Below are 18127 nucleotides of genomic sequence, written 5' to 3'. Positions count from 1 at the left end.
TCTGTGGAGTCACAGTAGGATAAGAATGTGTCAGAGCTTGGGTTTCTCTGGGGACTTTAATTTTTTTTTCAAAACTGTAATTTTTCACCCAGATCCCATAACCAAACCAACCAACCAAACACACAAAGAAGCCCCACTCAATACTGACCTGCTAAGTAAATATGCAAATGAATATTAAGCATATATACACACCTTGGTAAAGAATTTTATCTTGTACTCTTTGACTTTTGAATTTAAATATTAGGCTTATATATTCAAATTTATAATCTTCATTTTATCAAAATAGAACAAATAAATTACATTTTCATAGCAAAGCTGTGGCAGAAAGCTGCCATATTTTATATAGCTCTCAGTGACATCCCATACACATTGACATTTGGAAATAATTTTTCATTCCTCTGCAGCAAATTTATTTGGGAACAGATCAATTAAGAATTATTTAAATAGTTAAAAAAATTAAGTATTATTTCAGCAAAATTTCTTAAGAGTTTGCTAGATTTTGACTTCCTGGGTTCTGTTTAACAAGCAGCTTTTAAATGCCTGCGTGTACAGGCACATGGCTCTGTGCTCTGAGCGCACGAAGATAAACTGACTTTGTCCCTGTCCCAGGAAAAAATCTTACAGTGTCTGAATGAAGCATGTTAAGTGCTAAAGTAGAGAGGTACTGGAGCCATGGAGTGTAGGGAGGACCCATCCTAATTAGAGGTTTGGGAGAGGCTTGCTAGAGACAATGAATTCTGAGTTAAGAGTTAGCCTGAGTGAAAAATGGAAGGCAGAGCTTTGTGGGCTGAAAGGAATATGATAAAATGGTTGTTATTAGGCAGGTTTTAGTGAGTAACAAAGAAACTCCTCTATTGCCACTGTATCTAGAACAGTATGGTGGATACAGGAAGCTACAAGCAGGTTTGTGCTACAGAGGGTAGACTATATAGTACGCATTTATGTACATCACTTTGTTTCTTTCTATGTGGACAACAGTTATAAAAAGGCTGAGACCCCAGATACACAGACTAGTTAGAGGCTATTTTAATAGTATAGCACAGGTGAAAAATGATGAGGACAGTGGGCAAGGAAGGTTGGTAAAAAATAGCCAGGACAGAAAGTTCACAGACTTAATTAATCAGGTGTGTGTGCTGAGGGGGTGGAAAAGTCTTAGGCAACCTGTAGAGCCCAGGATTGAGAGGCATGCGCTATCTCACCGGAATGTTTTCACTCAGGTACCAATACAATAGACAGCAAGATACTGGAGTGGGAAGATAGACACTCCCAAGTTCCCAGTGCTTAGGTACAAAGGAAATGCTCCCCAGAGATGGTTCTAGATCTTTGGGACCCGACCATGGAATCAAGTTTATATAAAAGAGGTTACATGAGTGGTAGAAGTACTTGCTGAAGAGAACCCACTGGGGAGAGCTGTTACCTTCCGTGAGTCCACACTCCCCTGTCTTTGGAATGACCCTTTCTAACCACCTACCTGGTGAGAAGAGCTTCCAGGGGGCCACTCAGAGAAATCTAAAGTAGGTTCACTGCAGTGGGAGATGCAGAAGATCAATGACTGATCTAAATGTGAGAGAGCCAAGGTAGACAATGAACGGTGGTGTGACTCCCAAGTGACAAAAGGTGGCTGGACAAGAGTTGGCCAATGGATCTGCTGGCTGACCCGGAGAAGTCTGTTGCATCAGGATTAGAGGCAATCCTAGAATTGCCAGGGAAGGGACGAATGGGTGTTTCCTGTGCCTCAGATTCAAATACAGAGCACGTTGGTGGGACTGTCCTGGGTGATGGTCAATGGGACTGCCTAGACAGGTCAGGGGTCAGGAAGCGTCAGCAGAAAAAGCACAAGGTGTACTGCTGATGTCAAGGGACAGAGGAAGTAATGAAAGCTTCCACTGGAATAGGGATCCACTGGTCTGGCTCAAAGAAACTTCAGAAGAGATGGCCCAAAAGGAAATCACAGCATCAAAAGAAGTACTTCAAGAAAAAGATTTAGCTTCAAAAATCTCCCAGGCCCTCTAGGGAGGGCTCAGAAAGCACAGAGCTGCCCAGACAAGTGAGAACTGCTCTATTTCTTTTTGAGCCCAGTGGAAGGTACAACAGCCAAGGGAGTGGAAAGAAATTCAGCAGGGAAAGGAGGGAGAGGTTGAGCCACTCATCCCTTCCCCCTGCATTGTCAATAGAATCATCCAACAGGCTTAAGCTCAGAGAGGGGAGAAATTTGATGCTAAATCAAGTTGGACTTTTGATTAATAATACCTTGGACTAGATATTCTGATCATGAAGTTGAGGCTGTGCTTCAACATAAAATGACTCTAGGACTGTCATTACCTTAAGCCAACAAAAAGGTCATGGAATATGTCCAGATTATTTCACTGAACAATTTTAAATGAGAGGGAGGAGAAAACATGAATTGGTTTTGCTGTCTCAGTAGTTGTGTGTGTTTGATGTACTAGTTGCACTGTCCTAACTTGACAGTGGGTCTATTTTAGCAATAATAGATTTAATAAATAAAATAATATATTATGTTGGGGAGTTTGTTGATAAGGATGTGGCAGCAGAACATCCAAGTGAATATTTCCAGGAAGGAGATGACTGGATTAATTTAAAACTAAAGGAGAAGGCAGGGTTGTACTCAAAGAAACACGTGCATATTCTCTTGAACAAATCCCTTTCCCTTCCAGGTCTTTACGAGTGATGATCAATTCTAAACCCAGATGTCCAAAATTCCTTCCTCAATAATCTTTGTGGCTTTATCTGTTTCAATCAAACCTATACTTAGCTACTTAGATAAACTATCTGAAATATCATTTTGTCTCTGCCTCAAGAACAGTGGCTTCCTGTCAATGATCAATCAAATTTAAATTTCAGCAGACAATTTCCAATTGCCCTTCCATATTTACTTAAGCATATTTCTCACCATTTCTATGTGGGACCACTCCATCTGGGCCCAACAGGATTCCTTATGCTTCATTTGAACTTTTGCTGTTCATTCTACTGGAATGCTCTTTCAATCAAATTCTACTTTAAAACTCAATTCAGGCTCTTTTAATGTGGGTTCTAGGGAACCTAAGGTTGTTTGTAAGGCCCCCGAGATTGCAGACACATTTGTATGCATTTCAGGGGACAGTGGATCTATGGTTTAAATCAGTTTTAATAGAGGGTCTATGACCAAGAAAATATTATAACCACTGACTTAGCCTAAAAGCTCTGATTTCCTATTCTGTATCCTGTTCACTGCTCTTCCCAGCATGACTGATTAGAAAACCTCTTCTTCCGATGCCTCAGTGCTTGTTGCCACCACAGTTGTTTCTGCTGATTGCTCCACAGCAAGCTGGAACTTAATCTGGACCCAGAGTAACTGTGACCACTGCTAGGAAATATTTTGTCTTCCTCAGACCCCACATTCAGCTACCATTTCCCAGACTGACCCAAGAAGTACTTTTCCAGGGTTTTTTGGTAGCTTATGCTATGGTCTGAATGTTTGTGTACCCCCAAAATTCATGTGTTGAAGTTTTAATCCCCAAGGTGATGGTATTAGGAAGTGGGGTCTTTGGGAGATGAATGAATGGCATTAGTGCCCTTCTCAAAAGGTCCTCAAGAGACACTTTCTCCCTTCCACCATGTGACGACAAAGTGAAAAGACAGCCGTCTACGAACTAGGAAGTAGACCCTCACCAGACACTGAATCTGCTGGCACCTTGATCTTGGACTTCCCAGCCTGCAGAACTGTGAGCAATAAATTTACCTGGGTAGTTTATATGCCACCCAGGTTATAGTATATTGTCACAGGAGCCTGAACAAACTAAGACTCTCAGCCTGGTTAATTATCACCTAAAGTCCTTTCACCCTTCCTGCACAATCATGCGTGTGGTCTATGATTGAAATTTCCCTTGTTCCCTGGCATCACTGAAGTTGGCCTCCTGTGTCCTGCCTGTTTCCATAGAACTCCTGATTTCCCACTGCTGGGTCCTGTCCTCCTTTTTGCAAACAACTGCTACTTCATCGTAGACTCCAACAATAATAATGATGACACCAATAATAATAATAGCAAACATGCAGTGATTACAATACGCTTGCCAATATACTTAATGTTTTCCATGCTTTGCCTCATTTCTCTTGACAATTGCCTTACATGGTATACATTTTTGGTAGAACCTCCATCTGATAGTAGGTACCCTTCATTGAGCAACCACTACATGGCAAACATTTTGCTAAGCTGTACATGTAATATATGCCATCCCCACAACATAGGGAGTGGGCATTTTTATCCCCATGTTATGAGAGAAGGGACTGAGAAACAAAGAAGCTAAATGACTTGACTAAGTTCACACAGATAGTAAACTATGATAAAATTTCGGGATCTGTGTGCTACCATTAAATACATTGGTCTTTGGCTGGGTGCGGTGGCTCACGCCTATAATCCTAGCACTTCAGGAGGCCAAGATGGGAGGATCATTTGGGTCAGGAGTTCGAGACCAACCTGAGCAAGAGCAGACCCTGTCTCTACAAAAAATAGAAAAATTAGCCGGGAATGGTAGCATGTACCTGTTGTCCCAGCTACTCAGGGGGCTGAGGCAGAAGGATGGCTTGAGTCCAGGAGTTTGAGGTTGCAGTGAGCTATGATGATGCCACTGCACTCTAGCCTGGGTAGCAGAGTGAAATCTTGTTTTAAAAAAAGTAGGTTGGTGTTTTCCTAAAACCCTTGCCTTCCTCTCCCATCAAAAACTATGGCCCTGGTGGACAAGCCTAGCCCAGGTCCTGACTCTGTCTCGTTGAATTGTTTCTGGACATGGTATTTATGTACTGAGTGCATCCTATAGCACTTGTATCTGCTCGTAGGTTATAAGTGTGTGTTCTTCAGTTCCTTTGCTTGTTCATTCATTCATTTATTAATTCATTAATTTGCTTGACATCTATCTATTGGGTGTTTATTCTATGCCCAGCATTCTGCAAAAACTAGGGAATTGAGACTGGGAAAGCACAACTGGAGACAGACGTGGTGGCAAATACAGTGATGTGACGACAGTAGTGATGGAGGTGAGGAGCTGGCATTGTGAGTCACAGCCAGCAGATGGGATCTAGAGCCTGAGTTGAGACATGTAGGGTGAGCCAGAGGAGGACAGCATTTCAATCAGAGCTGAAAGAATTTGGTAGGAGCATGTGGCATGTTCAGGGAGCCACAGTGGGTCCAGCAAGCGCTGGGGATGGGGCAATGGATGGCGCAGGGGATCAGGAAGATCACTAGCCTCCCTGAGTATCTTGCCAAAGAGTGTAGGTTTTACCCTGAGGCATAGGAAAGCTTCAAATTAAGCCTGTCATTTCTCTGCCACATAGAATTTGTATTAGTAGGTGGTAGAAACCACATCGTGTATTTTTTCAGAGGTTATCCCTTATGGTACTAGGTTGATATTACTTTTGTAAATGGAGTTCCAGTAATGCTTGTTGAGTGGGAATTTATGATCTAATATGCATTCGTTCAGCCAATGCCTAGAGAGCTAACACTATAACATACTCCATCATGTCAGCCATAAACACTGAAAGGTAGTCGGAGATGTGTCTGAAAGGCTTACCAATTCTTATTAATGTGGGGAGTTGTCAGGGATTAGCTCACTGGCAACTAGCTCTGCTCGGGAAGTTCACCTCCTGTGATAAATTTGGTCTTTACCCCATAAATTCAATCTGATGACTGGCTCCTTTACATCATTCCTAATTCTAGGTTTGGAGCTCCTTCAGAAAGTGAGAATTACTAAAAAGAGTTACTAAAGAAATGTCCAGGAGACATTTTAGGGCTATGTACCTTAATTCATGTTTCCTAGTAAAACTTGATACCTGTAAAATTTTGCTAAGTTATGGACTAATCTAAGGAAACACCTGCATTTTCTTTTTTACATGTTTTAGTCTGTCTCAGTGGCAGTTCTCCAACAGGCTGGGGCACTGCTCCTGGTTACTCCCATCCCATCTTCTCTGCAGGGACCTATGCCCTGCCAAAGGTAGCATATGGCATCATGACTCAGAAGACAAAAGAGAATGAGCACGATAGTGACAAAGGTTTCTGAAGCATTTCCCCCTTCCTCCTTTCACCCCTAATTGTGGAGCCTGAGAAGGGGGAGCTTGCTTTTTGGAGTGAATGAATATAAAATGCTTTCTTGCATTCAATGTGGTCCCTCATCTTGTAGCTCATTATTTCTTTAAACATGCTTAAGTGTGGCTTGGGAATTTCACCTTCTTATGCAACTTAAGTACAAGTAAAAAGGTGCTTTGGGTGCACTGAGTGTTTGATCCCAAGCTTTCATGTGGCTTCTGACTCTCCTTGCACTGGTACGAGATAAAAGGAAACCGGCTGTTTTCTTGTTAAAGATCAAGGTAATCAGGAAGGCAATTCAGGACGTAACCACGATCGCTGCAGGGAGAGGAGGCCCGTGTGATGTTTTTCTGTTACACCCGGTATGTCAGATTTATGTAGCTGTCAGAAAGGTATTTCATTTCATGCCTGTTTGTGATTTCTTTGTTGTTGTTGTTGTTGTTTTTGTTGCCAGTTTTAAATTCCTGGCTTCATCCTTAGTAAACTGATGAGGCTGTTATTAGTGGTGCATTCCAATGGTAAGAGAAGACTGAATATTTTAGATTCATACTATGTTCCCGCACTATTCTTCATAGTGTTAGCCTCACTCTTTATACTCACAGTAATGCTATAAGGTAGATGATGTTATTCCCATTTTACTGATAAAACAAACAAACAAACAAAAACAGACACTGGGAGTTTAAGTAACTTGCCCAGGTTATATTGCTCATAAGCCTTAGTGAAGCTGTGATTGAAACCCAAGCAATCACTGCCAGGACTAGGGTGAGGTAAGAGAGATGCCCAGAGCACAAAATTTAAGGAAGAACTGTCTCTCTATTTTGTGTAAGTGCAAAGTTCACGCCCCAGAGTGAGTGCTTCCTTAAATCCTACCCTAGTCCGAGTTGTGTATGCAACCTTGCTTTGGAATCTGGGTTCTTAATTCTTATACATCCTGCCAATCAGGTCCTCATCCTTGTGGACCAGAGTCAGGCTTCAGTGGGGAAATAGACTGAACAGCCTGAGAAAGGTACGCAGCTGCTGAAGAGACCAGCAGAGACAGAGCTTAAAGTAGATATTTTTCCTTAGGAGATCTCCCTTGCCCTTGGCTGGGAATTCTTTTCTTGTACTGTTTCCTCCCAGTTTTGCTTGTGGCTTTGTCTCACTCCCTCCTTCTCCAGTACAGAGAAGAAAAAAGACATTTTTAACTTGAGAGGTAAATCTCTGCATCCCATAGAGAAAATATTAGAGCAGCATCACAGAATATGGGGCGGACTCGGTCAGGGCTGGCTGCTTCCAAGAGCATTATTTCATATAGTCAAGTCCAGACATACCCTGAGCCACATGTTGGGCTCAATAATAATCTATAGCTACATACCTATAAGAAGTCTCAGGACTCAGAAAAGGGTCTTGTGAAGGGAAGTCAACCTTCCTCAGAGAAAGGAAAAGTTAGGAGATAGTCCAGGATCCCAGGATGTCAGTGAAGAACTCCCCTCCCCTTAATACCATGTATTCTTGAAAATCCTTAAAATAATCACTATATCATTAAGACAAAGAGGTCCTCCTGTTCAGTCCTGTACAGCCTGAGCCTTAGGAAGCCACTTGGATTATAGGCTAACAATGCTGGAACAATCTCTGGTACACTTCGGTGATGGACCAACCCTCCCCTTGACTCATGGACCGCGGAATAAGCACCCATAGCTCTCACGAACATGTGTGGAGAGCCAGCAGTAGCTGGTGCCATGACTGAAATGAAAGAGGGTGAGTGCTATGATCTGGTAGCTTCTTTAAACTTCTCAGCATCACATTAGAAAACTCCTAGTTGTTCTTCCAGGCAAACTTTTGACCCTGAAATCTGAGCAGTCTGGTTGATGACGGCTTCTCCTCCCTTGTAGGCATCATGCCAACAGCACCATGTGGGACAGGCCATGCCAAATGGACACAGTGCCAAGCTAAGGCATACTGGGCTGTGAGGGAGCATCACTTGCCTCTTTGATCAGGTTCATAAATCTGGGTCCAAGGCGCCATGGCTTGTGTCGATGGCACTGTAGGGAGCTGACGGTCAGTTGGGATGCCCGGTGGGAGGCGATGGCCACCATGTACACAGCGTCGTACATCAAAGCTGCTTCAGTCTGTGGAGGAAAGCACACACCACACCTTCAATCGCACCTTTGCTCACCTTCCTGTACCTGTGCAATCCCTCTCCCTGCTTCGGTAGCTCCTGTCTGACCTCAAAAGTCATTTATTCTTCAGCTGAATAGTTTCCACTCTCCAATACCTATTTTTCTTCGAAATAATACCTCACACTCCAGAGTAAATTGGAATCATAACTCTGCTTTGTTTTGAGTTCTTAAAAAAAAAAAACTCATGAAGAAAAGCAACTCAGATCAGCCACAAAAGACTTGATTCAAGGAACAAGTAATTTGTAGGGTGTCTTCTGCGTTAAACATGGTATTAGGATCCACTACATTGAGCTAGAAGCTATCAAAGCTCAATATTTAAGTATCAGATTTTGCTTGCCAACATTTACCTATAACTATTAATATATCTACTTACTGGTTTATATTTGGTAGAAAGAAACTTCTGCAAGTAAAACTAACAGGTGATTTCCAGATAAGGATATGTATGTTGGTCACTTCCATTTACAAGAGTTGAGAAGGTTGTAGTCTTGGAATCAGATTCTGCAGTGAGTTTGGGGAGACCCTCTGAAGAACAGACATGCGTAACTTGCTCAGAATATGCCTGCTCTTGCCAGCATGTGCTTTCCTGATGGAGACTGAAAGCAGTCATTCCTTTCTGGGGCTGGGCATCTCATTCTTCCCTTCCTCATGAAATTTTTCTCATTCACAAAATTTTACACAATACTTACAGCATCTTATAAAATATACTTCCCTGTGGATTTCTTAAGGATAAAATCTTGTAATACCCTCACATCTGACTTGAGGGTTTTCATTGCAATTTCAAATATATTAGCTCATTTGAAAGTCTCAACAAGTCCCCAAAATAAGCAGAACAGATAGATAAAGCTATTTATTATGTGAGAAAACTGACCTCCAGGCAAAATATTGATTTGTGGAGGGATGTGTGTGTGTGTGTGTGTGTATATATATATATAAAATAATTGGTGGAGTTAAACTCAGAATCCAGGTCATAGAATGAAGGTTATAATGTGGTTTACCAAAATTAATTGATTCATTCAACATTCACTATGCATTGATCGATCATGTCTTAATGGAAGTGGAAAGAGAGGATAGGGGTTACTACATCTTGCATTCTATCAGTCTTTGAGACCAGGAAATACCTCTACTTTGAATCCTTATTATTCTGTGCAATCTCTGTCATGGCATTTTCCATATATTTATTGTCATTTGTCTTTATATCTGTGTCTTGGTAAGAATATGGGTTTCTTGAAGGAAGAAAGTGCTTGAGTTCAGCCTTTGGTGGCTAGCACAGTTTCTGGCACATAAAAGTTGTTTAATAAATTGTTCTCTGAAGGAATTAATATTATTTCATGCCTTAAAATAAAAGGCATTTTTGTGAGAATTGTATAATTACAAGAATTTAAGATGTAATTTTAAGGTAAATAATTTCACTCATAACTGATATACTTGACATACAGAAGTCAGACTGGTGGTGGTGGTGATTGCTAGAGCTTAAAAATATTTTGATCCTTTCAGTTTCAGATTGTATAATCCATTTTATAGATGAGAAAACTGAGACTTATGGAAATTAAGTGACTCACACAAGGTTACTCTGTAATCAGTTGCATGGCCCAGGTTTGAACCCACATATGATTCTAGTGCCCATGTTCTTACCATTCTGCTGTACTAATTTGGTTTAATTGGGGGGAGAGTAAGCTATTGGCAGAGTGAGACTTTTACAATGAAATCAACAATAATAGCTGATGTTTATCAAGCACTTAACACATCATGTGCTGTTCTAAATCCTTTGCAAACATTGAATTTTCATCATAACCTTTACTCCTTTATGGATAAAGAAATAAAGAGATTAAATTGTCTTCAAATTAGTGATGAGAAAGCCAATATCCAAACCTGTGCAGTTGGTGCTGGAGTTTATGCTCTTAATCGTAAAGCTGTGCTACTTTGAAACCAAGTTACTGGTGTGATGATTTAATAGTCAGAATAATAGCTCCATAATGGTTAATATTCATTGACAATTTACTACAAGCTAGGCACTCTAAGCATTTTGCATATATTATCTCCTATAATTACTGAAATTAAACTTTTGAAACAGGTCTTGTCCCCATTTTACAGATACAGAAGTTGAGGCTTACAGAGGTAGCATAACTTGCCTAAAGTTATGCAGCCAATAATGTAAGAATTGAGAATTCCAACTCAGAATGTGAACTCAGATTTCAGAGCTCAATGTCCACAGCCACTGTGTTATGGTAACTTGGACCTTTTTATCAGTAGAATATACTTTTTTTTGCAAATTTGTATGTGTATTCATTAATTCACTGAATGACTGCTTTGATAGAAAGGTGTAAGGAGTGAAATTCCAATGGTCTGACTTTCCATAAACCTAGTTTGGAAAGGATTTGACTGTCTTTCTCAAAGCTGACTCTGTATAGAGACATGCAATAAAATGATTCAAAACTATCAGTCTGACCAGTGCTTTTAAAGTTCAAAGAAGCAAACTATTTTATTCTAAAAATATGCTACCCTTGCCATAAAATGTTTTCTTAGGTGGGGAGAACATTTACTCATAACTATTTTACAGCGCTAATAAATTACCACTGAATTTCTCCCCCTTTTCAATTTTATGCTGGAGAGCTGCTTACTAGAACAGCAATTCTCAAATGATTTTAGGTAATAGATAATGTAGTCGAAATTGGCCTATGTTTCCAATTTTCTTCTTCCAAATGTGTTTATGTTCACATCTTATATATATCTAAAGCGTGGATGAAATCACATTGCTCCATGTTCTTAGGAAAACAATTTTTTTTTTTTTTGCCACAACCTGGATCATGAAATAAACATATTGAAAGCAGGATTCTCCTTAATACACAATGTTTTGGTTCTTACCACAATTTGCAGCAAAGAGTTAACTCAGTGACCTTGGGGTGTTCAAGCCCTGCACATTCTAAAGAAAGGACTAGCCTTGACTGGATCCTGGGAGACAACCTTTAAGACCTTGGTGTATCCTGATAGGGGTGTCTTTGTATTCCTTGGATCTTGGGAAATGGCAGATAGTTGATGTTAAAAATGTGACTTGTGGTCAATGCCTACTTTGTGGGCCTTCGGCTTTGGCCCAGGCTCTATCGATTTGACTTCTGGAGAGGCTGGATACTGAGTAACTCAGGTCAGCTACGTGAGTGCTCTATGCCTATGTGATCGACCCCAATAAAAACCCTGGACATGAAGTCTCAGGTGGGCGGCCCTGGTTGGCAATGCTTCATGTTGTCACCTATCACTGCTGAGAATTAAGGGCTGTTCAGGCAACTCCACTGGGAGAGAACATCTGGAAGCCTGCACCTGATTTCTCCTAGACTCTTTGTCTTTTTCTTTTGCTAATTTTACTGTCTCCTTTTGCATAATAAACTATCACTGTGAGAACAATAGGTTTTCTGAGTTCTTTGAGTCCTTCTAGCAAATCATCACACCTGAAGATGATCTTGGGGATTCCAAACACAAACCAATGAGTGTCACCTCACCACAGGAACAAAGACTAACACCACTATATGACCTTGTAGGGTCCGCATACTTTGCTGCCTGCCTAGTATGGAACTGTTGTAAAAAGCTGGAGGAGATCAGGGTGCTGAAGAGAGACCTAGTTTTTGGAAAGCAAATGAACAAAAAGCATAGATTTCCCATTTTATCTCCAAATTTGGAAACATTTACTAACCTGATACAGACAAGTCAGTTTTCTAGGAGAGACGCACTCCCCCAAAATACCACTTTGCCCTAATTTCCTGTACTACCTCTCTAGTCAGTTGATAGATTCTTCAACTAAACTTCAAATGTCATATCCATGGCACAGAGCTAACAGGAATTTGCCACTTAATATGAACTTAATATGAGCTAGTTTTCCTCTTTTCTGAGACTTGTCTCATTGCAGTAGCGAGGATTTTGGTAAGGGTGGGGAGACTAGTGCTTTCCCTATGGAGCCCCGCCAGGGAACACAAGCTTGTGGGGGTGGTTGCTACTGAGAAAGCCGAAGTGGTGGAGGAGGCAGCCAGCGTCCTGCACACCTGAGCACCCAGGAGGTAGGGAAGAGCCATTTACAGTGAAATGGGATTTGGAAATGGGTTGGTGGAGGTAGCAAAGATATCAGCACAATCTAGAAATTCAGTAATTAGGGTAGCAACCCCAGAAGGTCCAGTGAGGACTGGTAGAGAGGTTGGCGAATTGTCTCAATGAACCTTTACCAGCTTTTGAGAGGTGCAGTGAGGAATAGGTAAAAAAGGACTATATGTAGAGATGAAAAATACACCAGTGTGATTCTACTGGTCATACAAGGTCGCACAGGTCCCAGATAAGGATCCCACTTGGGCTACTTGTGCAAACCAAAGAATGTATTTCTTGGAAACAAATGGATTTCTGCCCTGGTATTTCACAATGTCTTTTTCTCTCTTTTGTTGAATACAAATTGTCAAAACATCAGATATCATTATCACTGTAAAATATTATTATACAGATTTACAGATGAGCAAACAGGTTCGGAGAGGCTAAATAACTTGCTCAGGTCACTCAGTTAGTAAGGAGACATAGCCAGGACTTAAATCTAGGCTTTCCTCATCTGGAAAGATCTTGCCTTTTCTACTGAATCCGGCTGTCTATTGTCTTTATTACAGGTATAGCAGTGGCCACTGTAGGTGGATACTCGAAGATGTCTTCCCTGCGGAGCACGATTGTAGGAAAGATTCACATGTAAGAGATCAGGAGAAGGCTACTGACTTAACTTCATATGTGAATGCATTGGAAGAACTGGGAAGGCAGATGACAGATCAATGTTTTGTTGTTTCCATGACTCCTGAGCAGTATTGAATTATATACAGTTTTGGTCCACAGAAAAGAACCTATCTAAGAACGGATGATTCCGTTACCCCAGTCTATCCAAAAGCCAATAGACTGAATCATCCCAAACACTGAGAAAAATTTAAACATAGTAAAAGAGAACAAAGTAAATTTTGGAAAAATCGCTCATAAAATACTCTTTTTTTCTATTCTTAAGATATATTTTAATAATAATGAGTTTCACTGTTTTTGAACTCTATTGACTCAGTTTTCTTAATAACCCAATTTTAACCCTATGTTTAAAGTCAATACTTTCTTTTCTCTAATTAAACCTTCCCTTTATTGTTCTTATTGTTCTGAAGTCTTTTGTCAAGATTTTTTAAACTCAGGCATGACTGACTTCTCTATTTTCAGATTTGAATGTTTTGACATATATAGCAATATTCTTTAAAGATTTTTTAGTGAATTAAATTCTAAGAAATTCTTAGTAGTTAAAAATATTAAAGAGGAAAATAGATAGGTTATGTAGGAAGTCAAAGCACGTGAGTTTTCAGGGAAATTTACCTTGAAGAATAGTGGTATAATACGTATCATTTCAGAGGATGCAATTGTATTATAGTAATAGCATTATTTAAATATTAATAGTGGTAGTCTATGGTTAATTTTTTAAAAATATTGTTAACTTTAAAATAATCTCTAATTTTACTAATCACACATATTTCTTATTTATAGGAACTCTCTTTACACTTCTATAAGAATATTTTGGGGCTAATTGAATATTTTTCATTTAACATCTTGAGTTTTAGTACAAGCTTAATTCGTATTTATTTAGTGCATTCATTCCTTTATTAAATACACATTTATTGAGGGTGTACTTTGTGCCAGGCCTTTTCTAGTGCTAAGGATAAAGCATAACACAAAAAGACAAAGTCCCTGTCCTCATAGAGTTTATATTCGTGTAGCAGTAGATATTGAACAGACAAATCGAAATATAAATATCTGGTCAAAAGGGCTGTGAAGAAAAGGAAAGCAGGTGGGGGAGAGAGAATAGGGAGGGGCTGCTGTATTCCACGGTGCTTCATAGAGGGCCCCTCCAGTGAAGTGGCATCTGACCAGCCTGGATAGGGGATGGTTCTAGGCAGGGGAAGCAACAAGTGCTTGACATGCAAGAATTAGTGAAGTACAGGGTCTGCTGTATAGACCCAGGGGAATTGAAACCAAAGGACTTTTTATCTGTAAGGTAGAGGAGAAGGAGTTTGGATAGAGGTAACTTGAGAGCAAAGATGTGTTAGTGTTGGACTTGAGGACATGGGATGTGTTCTCTTGGCTCAGTGATTTGTCCATCAGACATCCCTTTATATGCCACTTCACCTCTTCATGACTCAGTTTCCACATCCCCAAATGAGCCACATCCAGGAGAAACAGAAAGGAGACAGTGAAATGCAAAGCAAACGACCCTTTGGATAAATAAAGGTCGATATTATGCTTCACACAATCAATTTCATAGCTATTATCTGCATGACTATTGGATCAAACCCTTAGTGAGTGCTGCGTTCTACCACCCTTTTTATTTTCTTTAACTAGTATTGACATGACCTGACACAGTTATTCTATTCACTTTTATAGCACCCTGGTGAGCCATCCTCTTCTTGTCTAGTAAATCCTCATTTTCCTTTTTATAGTTTATAATAATAATAACAATAACAGTAAGATCACAGCCTAAAAAACCCTCTCTTATTGGGATGACAGTGAAAACTTTAGGCAGAACAGGTTCTCTTCCATCCACTGGGACTCAGCCCTGTCAGGCATCCTGCCCATGGGACTGCCATCGGCCCAGGCCACCAGCAGCCCCCCAGGACAGCAGCATCACCTCATGCTCGGCCTGATTCTGTGTGAATTGCGAGTCTCTATCACTCTGGACAGTGTCTTCCTCATCTCAGTCAATGTGTACAAACTGCTTTGTAAGGTCAATATAATCGAACACACAGACACTTTTCTTTGGTAAATTAAGCCATACTTATGATGAATATTCAATATTTGGCATGCATCCATAATCCGTGTTAACATAGCTTCAAACTGTAACTCTTTTAGTGGTACAAACCAAATTCAGGTAACAATTATTTGAGATCTCATCCTGTGATAGAAATCTCATTGGAAGGCAGGGAGGTGGCCAGAGGATTTTGAACCATGTTTGAACTCATTGGAATTAGAAACCTAAGAGGAAGAAGGGAAAAACTGACATATTAGCATCTCTCTTTCTCTCTTTCAGAAGTCTAGTATTTCCCTGGATACTCTCTACTTGTTCTTTTTCAAAGCAATGTTTCAAATCAGCCCAAGGCTCATTTTTACCAAGATGTTTTCTGCCATTGTCTTCCAACTCACTTTGTATATTTTAAAAAAGTTATTTCAGGTTTGAAAAACAGTCAGGGAGCCTGAACATGGACTCATCCAGAACCACTTCATTCATTCATTTGTTTCATTTTTTTCATGTGTTCCTCATAATCAAAGAAACAAAGAAATCTTAAGTTCATTTCTCTGAGAGATGATACCTTTCAGTTATCAGTAAATTGCATCTTAAAAGCAAGAGTTCTTCTCCTGATGATGGGAACAGGGAATAAAATACTACGTCAATTTAAAATGCTATTACCTGCCCACATTCCTGATATCTTTTTCCTTAGATGTCACTGTTCCTACATAGAAAGCATTTTTTCTTATTATTTCTCGCTATTTTCTTCATCACCCAGGGAGCTTCATTAGAGAAATAACGCAAAGGTAGGTGCATTTGACAACGAGAGAAAAATGGTGTTAGCAAGAAGCTCTGTGATGAGGCAGTTCACGATTTATCTGCTCAGCAGAGTGTCTCCGACTTGTCAGGAGGCGGGCTTGGCATCTGCTTCAGGAGCGGCATATGGCTGGTGCTAAGCGCCGTCAGTGTCTGCAGAGGTGTGCCTGTGTGTGTCTACCACAGGAAGACTGTGGATGCACGGACTGTATGTAAATCCAGCATTCTCCCACATCTCCCCAGCCTGCTGGGCCGGGGCAGGAGGGGGAAATGCAAACTGGCTCTGCAAACCCCACCCCGTAGGCAGGTTGCTCCTCCTTGTCCCTCTTCTCCTCCCCAAGGTCACAGTCCCAGAGGTAAAACTCTCTTGGTTAGCCCTCGCTTTGCTTCCCACTTTGTCTTTGTTTGGTTGGTGATGGTGGCTATTCTTGTCAACTTCTTTATCTGAGGCAGGCACAGTGAGGAAGCTAAAAATAGTAGTTTTTATAGTAGCCAGTCACAGCCTTTCAAAATATCTAAAAAACTTACTCCTGTGTCACGCAAGTCAAGGCACACGTTATAACACTTTCCCCTCACATTTTAAAGGCACATGAGATTTTTAACCTAACCCCTAAGGCATGCGAACATTCTCTCAAAGTATTATATTTGAAAACTACTTACTGTCATCATGCCATCCAAAAGGCCAGTCTCGGGCCTGGGTGGGGCCTGAAGCCTCTCCATGGACCACTTCTCAATGATGGAGGACACGTGAGGGTTGTCGATGTTAAGCAGCCGGAACCCAGTCATGTTTACGCCGCTGTACCTATAGAGTTCCAGATCTAAAGCAAATAAGTCCTGTGAAGTATTAAAAATGATAAAAGTAGAAAAGAATTAGCATTTTCAATGTTCCTTAAGCAAAAGAGAATTAATGAGTGTAGACGCAACAAATACAGTAGTCCCCTCCCCATCTTTGGTTTTGTGACCCATGGTTTTAGCTATCCAAGGTCAACATGGTTGGAAAATATTAAATAAAAAAAATTCCAGAAATAAACAATTCAAAATTTTAAATTGTCCACCCTTCTGAGTAATGTGAGAAGTCTTACACTGTCCCACTCCATTCTGCCTGCAACATGAATCCTTCCTTTGTCCAGCATTTCCACGCTCTAGATGCCACCCACCCATTAGTCACATAGGAGGTGTCTCAGATCTATTGCCATACCAAGCAGTGGTATGGCACTGCTTGTGTTCAAGGCACCCTTATTATATTTCATAACAGCTCCAAACCACAAGAGTACTGTGCTTGATTTATAAAATAAACTTTATCCTAAGTATGTATGAATAGAAAAAGCATAATATATAGAGAGTTTGGCATTATCCTAGGTTTTAGGCATCCTCTGGGGGTCTTGAAATGTACCCCTCTCGGACAAGAGGGACTACTGTAGATTAAAACAAAAATGCAGCCATATCACACCATTTCAATAAAGAAAACATCCCATGGTTTTTCATTCACATGCTGCTTAAGAAACTCTAAGGCAGTAAGCAGTTTTCATTTTCATCTGTTTTTGCAATATTGTTAGAGTTTGGATAAGCCAAGAAGAGGAATTTGGCTGTTGATAATTAGTATGTCCTTGGGCACAGGATATGACTTTCTGAAAAGCTAAGAATTTTGTTCCTAGGATATAGTCTTTGGGGAGTTGGAAATGATATTTATGTCCATTTGGCTCAATGCTTTTATTTTATAGATGAAGAAACTGAGGTTCTGGGTGGTGACGACCAGGCCAAGAATGAATCATTGCTCAGTGGCAGTACCAGTCTTCTTCATCACCTCTTGCTGCATCAGGCTGTTCTGGGTCTTGCCACAGAGGTGAAATTTGAAAGTTGCATATGCATTTGACGGGAAGATCACTTCTGCTAGAAGTAAAGCATCTCCTGGATCACTCGGAAAGAACTCATATCTCATACAATGAGGACATGAAGGATGCTTGCTGTACATGTGCTCAGAATGAGAATCACAGAGTTCTCTTCAGAGAATACACTGGAGCATATTGCACGGATGTGAGAACATCTTAACAATAGAACTCATTCCCTTTCAGAAAATGTTTCAGGAAGAAAAAAAAATAACTTGTATTTTCTATCACAGATGAGGCTGTGTGTAAACCAGAAGTTTCTAAGTTGATTCATATTTAAAACGGACATGTGATAATTTCAACTTTTTTCTTATGTAAAAAGATTAAATGCAAAAAAGTATCACATTTAAGAAGAAACCAAACTTTCAAAATAACATTTAACAACAAAAAAAAAACCCTTCCATAAAAATTTCCTAACAATGTAACTGCT

At 40.3% G+C, this 18127-nt stretch overlaps 1 protein-coding gene across 4 annotated transcripts in view; it reads right to left on the bottom strand.

Moving 5' to 3' along the window:
• The window catches only part of GRIK1 (glutamate receptor, ionotropic, kainate 1), a 454613-nt gene that overhangs the window by 96924 nt on the left and 339562 nt on the right, over positions 1 to 18127 (bottom strand). For all 4 annotated transcript variants that reach the window (XM_012657351.1, XM_012657350.1, XM_012657352.1 and 1 more), the window contains 2 exons: positions 16472 to 16645; positions 8041 to 8184 (listed from right to left, as the gene is read on the bottom strand). In XM_012657351.1, the coding sequence (XP_012512805.1) occupies positions 8041 to 8184; positions 16472 to 16645 (318 nt within the window). The remainder of the gene's footprint in view (positions 1 to 8040; positions 8185 to 16471; positions 16646 to 18127) is intronic.

Source organism: Propithecus coquereli, unplaced genomic scaffold (genome assembly GCF_000956105.1).
Source record: "Propithecus coquereli isolate 6110/MARCELLA unplaced genomic scaffold, Pcoq_1.0 Scaffold54, whole genome shotgun sequence".
In the NCBI taxonomy this organism is placed as follows: Eukaryota; Metazoa; Chordata; class Mammalia; order Primates; family Indriidae; genus Propithecus; species Propithecus coquereli.
Note: the sequence above shows the minus strand (reverse complement) of the source record. Positions and strands in the feature narration are given on the sequence as shown.